Source organism: Adiantum capillus-veneris, chromosome 29 (genome assembly GCF_014529385.1).
Source record: "Adiantum capillus-veneris isolate H3 chromosome 29, ASM1452938v2, whole genome shotgun sequence".
In the NCBI taxonomy this organism is placed as follows: domain Eukaryota; kingdom Viridiplantae; phylum Streptophyta; class Polypodiopsida; order Polypodiales; family Pteridaceae; genus Adiantum; species Adiantum capillus-veneris.
Window position 1 is genome coordinate 98,839,309 of NC_140959.1, and position 6,433 is coordinate 98,845,741.

Consider the following 6,433-nt stretch of genomic DNA (forward strand, 5'->3'; position numbering starts at 1 on the left):
CCTCGAACCATTCCTGAGCTGCGTGGAATGGAAGGAAAAAAGAATGGATAGGCTGAGAGCGGCTGCCTATTAAAGAGGGAACACAACCTAGCTTGTGATGCATAGGGTAGAGTTGCACCCGCAATGGCCCTTCTGAGTCACCGCACATTTCAGCCCGATGAGTGCCCCAGGAAAGAGGGCAAGAGCTGAGAAAACTGCGTGGGACGTAAGTATGAGCGGCTGGGGATGGGGAGGACCAGAAGGTGGAGGGGGGGGAGTAAGGGCAAGAGGGAGAGGAGGAAAAGGGAGAGGTAATAGCGGTGAATGATCCATCTGCATGGGAATAGGGACCTCGGGAAGAGGGGAAGGAGCGGGCAGGGGAACGGCAAGTGAAGGAGGAGCTGGTAGCAGAGGTAAGTGATCCTGTGCTGAAGAAGAAGAATGGCGAGGAGAAGCAGGGGGTAAGGGGGTGGTGGAAACTTGAGAGGGAGCAGGAGAGGTAACACTGGGGATGTGAGCGTGATTGTATCAGGATGACTTTAAATACGACACTTTGCCTCTCGGTAAACATAAAAAAGTGTTTTAAGATATCACTAATCAGTCACTTACCTTGTCCTTGACAGTGTAGTTAGTGTCAAAGTGAAAGCGTAAATAGTAATGAGATGGAATTATGTCAATCTCTTTGGAATTCCATGCACGTAGAAGCGTAAGCCCTTGGTGACATTCACGGCCCTACAGATTAAGCTGATACCAGAGTGCCTTGCAGAATTGGGCATGGATACATCAAAATTTTCCAATGGATATGTAAATTGTGAGCTTATATCAGTACGTTGCCGAATGCCCAAAATTGTCTACTTGCGTTGTAGGTTGCTGACGAGGACGGAAGGAATGGTTACGACCCACTGTCTGCCATGCAGTCTCAGTAGGAGCTGAAGCGGAGGGAGGAACATGGAGGGTCGAAGCTCGAGGAGCACCTGCAGGCTGCTGAGGTGCTCGAGCAGTAGTAGGAGGAACCGGTTGTTGACGCTGACCACGTGGCTGAGCATGAGTGCCACGAGCCAGCTGTTGTTGCCGCCGATGGCGTGGCAGGGTGGGGCAATCTCGTGCCAAGTGTCCCATCTCATGATAGCGTAAGCACTGTCCTGGGCGGCCAGTGACTACCATTCGGCAAGAGTAGTCTCGATCGCGCACAGCCACAGTAACTGTATCTGGTAATGAAGTATCCCCAAACACCAGGACCTGAATGCGAGGTGGACCAGATGAGAAGATGCAGGATCCTGGAACTACTGTGCCAAAATGAGCAGCAATCAACAGAAGGAGATGCTCATCAATAAAATGGAGAGGCATATCCGGGAAGGAGAGCGTCAGAGGGAATCTGGGAATAAGGTGTCGACTGTCAAACTCCTTAGTAGTAAACTCGGGATACCACCTCGTCAAGTATATCATCCTGCGATCAGAGAGTATCGGAGAGCGAGCCAGGAGAGTTGAGGCAATAGCGGGATCTGAAAGACGTACCATGAATATGCCCCTGCCAAGGAATGTAAGCTCCGAGACCCGTCCCTGAGTAGTGCCCAATGTAGTCTGACACCAATCACGTATAGAAGAGCGAGGTGGAGACTGTCCAATCATCCGGCCAACCAAGGCATGCTATGCCAAGTGTTGTATTTTGGAGTCAATGCGTGTCAACACGTCGCCAGTACAATCCATGCGACAGGCAAGTGGTGATGGAGCGCCGTGTGTAGCACTCGAGACCGGCAAAGCCGCCATGAAGAATGGGCGAGACTAGCAAACGGGAAAAGCAAGACCCGAAATAAAGCTTGGACTCTTTCTCTCTCTCTCTCTTTCTCTCTTTCTCTCTTTCTCTTGCAGGCGGTAGGAAGATGCGCACAGTTAGGGTTTGGGACAATTAGGGTTTTCGGACAATTATGGTTTTCGGGCTACTAAGTATTGACTGATGTGCAATAGAAACCCTAAAACAGTAGGCGAAACCCTAAAAACAGCAGGGCAAAACCCTAAAAATGCAAAAAACAGAGATTCGAAACCCTAAAACAACAGGCGAAACCCTAAAAATGAAGAAAACAGAGATTCGAAACCCTAAAAACAGCAGGCAAAACCCTAAAAATACAGAAAACAAAGATTCAAAACCCTAAAACAGCAAGCGAAACCTTAACAGTTCTCTCTCTCTCTCTCTCTCTCTCTCTCTCTCTCTCTCTCTCTCTCTCTCTCTCTCTCTCTCTCTCAAATTCCTGCCTCTTCCTACCTCAGTGATCTCTCTTCTCCACATGTGTGCCTTGTTCATGTGTTTGACTGTCACAAACTGGTGACGTAGCAGGCCCCCAGATACGCGCGCGCACACACACAGAGCTGACTGTACGGAATTCCAGGAAATGCGTCGACAGGCTGACGTGGCAGCAACATACAGAATCCCACAAGAATGCGCTTACATGCTGACGTGGCAGGCCGTACAGACAGCAATACGGACGCTCCGCTTTTTGCGCTGACAGGCCGTACGGATTTCTAGAAATTACGCTGGTCAGCTTTTGGAAGGGACTCTTCGCCGGCCCACTCTGATGTGTGGGTCGTGCAGTACTTGAACTTCATAAAGGTTTGCAACGCTTGCTTCTTTGGGCCGCGTCGAAAGCGACACAAAGTCTTATGTGGCTCCTTCGATGCTTTAACTTCGTCTAGAGTCTTGCTTCTTGGTTCCCTTGTAGTCTCGACTCTCATTAAGGTATGTCACCTTTGGTTTTTTTGTAGCGCCTTGGCGGGCCTTGTTAGCCATAATTAAGTGAAAAGTGTTATCTCTGACTTCTACTCTTGCAATTATTTGAGAGCTCTAATCTGTAATTACATATGTTATTGACAATTGTGTATAGGCATTGTGTTTGTTCAATGTTGTGTAGGTGCTATGTACTCTGGGCGCCACACATCCCAATCAAGTCATAATAAGGATGAATGGTCTTCAACTTGTGTTTTTTATGGGCATTAGAGTCAAAGGACTCTAGTACTACTTGTATTCAAACACATAACGCTAAAAAAAACAATATTTGGGTGTTTTTTTAGCCTCCCATTCCGCGCCGTTCCCGTTCCGGACCCATTCCCGTTCCCCCGTTTCGCAGAGAGGCCCATCGCCGTTCCGCGTTCCGGGTAAGTCTATAGTATAGACGAGAGACGCAGAGTGACGAACTCCACTCTCAGAAGCATTACCCCTTGAAATATGCGTCCTTCCTTTAATTCATTGACCATAGTCAAAGTTAGAACGGCCACATAGCCCACACTCTCCCGTTAACATACCTGCAGAGTCTGCCACACCAACAATCAAGCATACATACAACTTGAAGCCATCCATGCAAGTATGCCACATCATTTATCTGCGGTAGGAGGAAAAGAGGCTGTTTAATCCTTCAAAACAATCCACCCTTCATGTGCTTTTTCCATGTGATCATTAGTACTAGCATGCATTAATTCTTTGCCACCAATCTCTTTTTTAATCCATGCATGGAATCTTACATAGAAACAGAGTTTTTAGTCCTGAGAAATGGCGTTTTAAACCCCTTACAAACCATCAAATTTCAGCCCGAGGCACTTAGAATTAAACAAAAGATACAACTAGACCGGACAAGACAATTAGATCTCCAAATATAAAATTTGGTCTGACATGTCATGAAGGTATTGCTCGTATGAGCATCACATCTCTCTCTTTTTAAGGTCTTGCTTAGGCCAAGAAAAAACAAAAACCACTCTGGTAAGATTATGGAGGGTCTTTATAAGAGTTGGTTGAGACCCAATCATGGTGGTGGTCTTCTCCTTGATCTCTTTGTAAGATCACCTCTCTCTCTCTCTCTCTCTCTCTCTCTCTCTCTCTCTCTCTCTCTCTCTCTCTCTCTCTCTCTCTACACCACAAGGGAAAGGTATGCTAGCAGAAAGTGCTCATGTTATACGAGATCTTTGTCAATAACACACCCATTGCATCCTCTAATCCAGTAATTTTGTTAATAGTACCCTTCATGATGTGGTCTATGCTCGAGGCTACCAGTTATATGAGTGCTCAGGTTTTTTATATGCTTTCGGGCTCTTTTCCTTGATAAGCCACTATCTTCAAAATTTTCTACTCCATGTTCTCACACAAAGAGGGAAGAATGTACTAATTTTCTTCCATAGTTCCAAATGTACAAAGTAGTGATGGGAATGTTTTTTATGTCAGATACTCTCTAGAAGTCTCCAAATGGCAATAGCAAAATTTCTGCTTGGAAAGAAGGCCAGCTCAGCTAGATCAAACCTTCTATCAGTCTTCCTAACAGCATGATTTTCACATTTACTCTACTTTGGAAGAAGGCCTTCACAGCTCAGCTAGATCAAACCTTGTATCAGTCCTAAAAGCATGATTTTCACAATTACACTGCTTTGGAAGAAGCCCTTCATAGCTCAGCTAGTCCAAACCTTCTATCAATCCTCCTAAAAAGCATGAATTTCACATTTACCAAAGCGAACGGAGCTACATTCTAAGATATCCATTGACACAAATAGAATCAACCCATTCTAGGGCTAATATACATCCCATTAGCCCAGCTTGCAATATAGATCTACTACTAAATAAACACCATGTATTCTTTACATACTCTGCGTATAGCAAACATCAGCAATAACTTTTTTGGTATCTTAAAGCAAAAATTGTTTACAGGACAGTCCCAGTTTTTCAAACTAGTTAAACGATATAAACACGTGCACACACACAAACACACCTGCGTAGCTGTTGGTAACATCAACACGGCCACGAAAGACAGCTCCAAGGAGAACACCCACGACACGCTTGCGAGTCTCCTTTGCCACGCGATTGTAATTATCGACTATGCTGAGCAGAACGAGAGGGTGAACCACGACCTTCTCGATGGGTCTCTCCCCTATGTGGCTCGATGTAACCACGTCCATTTTCTATTCGTCTTCCGCCGCAGCTGTTGCCACTGCTGTTGCTTCTACCTCCCCTTCTCGTTCTTCGCGAAGCTTTCCCTTAGGCGCACGCGACAACAAAGAAAAGAAATGAAACTTTGTTGCAACACGCTTTCGCTTCGCTTTAACTTCTGATGGGTCTTCTAAATGACACCTCAATTTTAGAGGGGATCACAACCGTTGCTCTCGAATGTGAACTTAATGTACACTAAGGCCCAGTTCAGACTGCACACGACGTGAGGAGCATTTTTCCACTAAGGAATATTCTATGATATGCATGTCCAAGCTTCTCGTTCACACTCCACGAGTGGCCTGCTACAATTTTAGCTATCTATGCAGTCTCTCTCTCACGCTGATTGGTTGCACAGAGAGCATGCCACCCATGGACGTGCTACAAACGGATTCGTGATGGTCCTACAAAATACTCATAATAGCACAATACCTACCATAAAATGATAAATCAGCATAGCTGAATCGTCGCACACACACATGATCGATCTCAATATGAACAGAGAGAAATAGAGAACGAGATAGAGCGAAGGAGAAACGTGCAAACGTACCTCTTAGAGCGGAGTGTTACGCTGGCACGGTGAGAGAGAGGAGAGGAGAAGGGAGAAGAAAGACACAAGCACTGGGTACAATCTTCCCCCGTACAAGAGTGACCATTTTCCTCTTGCACGTATTTGATTTATAGATTTCTTGAATGGTCAAATTGATTACAAACTGGTTGACTAGTCATAAATGGCCAAGGCTCATAAAAGAGCACTTGAATAATAAAATGTACATAATATACAATATCTTTTTGCAATAGCTTAGCTTGGTCAAGCCTTTTCCACCTGTCAGTTACAATAAATAGTAAAATATCAATTCCATAACATACCTCTCCGTTGGAAAGCAACTGTCCTTAGTTGCAAAGATAAGAAATCTACAAACGATACTTGTTAAAACAGTGATTAGAAATCTGCGTCAAAAAAATAGCATATAGTAAAAATAGTGAAACTAAACAACATTGCATACGCTTGTCGTCATCCACATACTACCTATTCTAGTGTCCCATACCACTAGAATAAGCAGTATATGTCATATCCTTATGAATCAGGATATCATTGGTCACATAGCTCATCATCCAATAATATATACTCATCAATCTCAAGTTCACTTTCATAAATATTATCGCGACATAAAATCATCGTATACCCATTCCAAATCCAATTTCAAACATCTACCAATATGTGTCCATTTCAAATCCAAATCCAAATATCTTTTATTTTGTATACCCGGGTAACAAAATCTTACCAGTTACAGTGGTGGCCAATCACTGTAGCATGATTTTGTGATCGGTGTTGCGTAAATCGACGAATCTACACCCGATGTGCTGTTTAAATCGGTGAATATACACTAATGTTGCCTAAATCGACAGATTTTAATTTGTTGCAGTTGACAGGTCTCTCTCTCTCTCTCTCTCTCTCTCTCTCTCTCTTTCAAACACTTGCTCACTTTGCTAGCA

The 6,433-nt window shown here is 44.5% G+C and overlaps 1 protein-coding gene across 1 annotated transcript in view; it reads right to left on the reverse strand.

The window, feature by feature from the left end:
• LOC147419648 (26S proteasome non-ATPase regulatory subunit 7 homolog A-like) overlaps window positions 1-5,035 on the reverse strand; it is a 99,320-nt gene extending 94,285 nt beyond the window's left edge. Inside the window, exon 1 of the mRNA XM_086505398.1 lies at window positions 4,722-5,035. Coding sequence (XP_086361524.1) covers window positions 4,722-4,908 — 187 coding nt within the window. The 5' untranslated portion in view covers window positions 4,909-5,035. The remainder of the gene's footprint in view (window positions 1-4,721) is intronic.
• Between the last annotated feature and the right edge of the window lie 1,398 nt (window positions 5,036-6,433).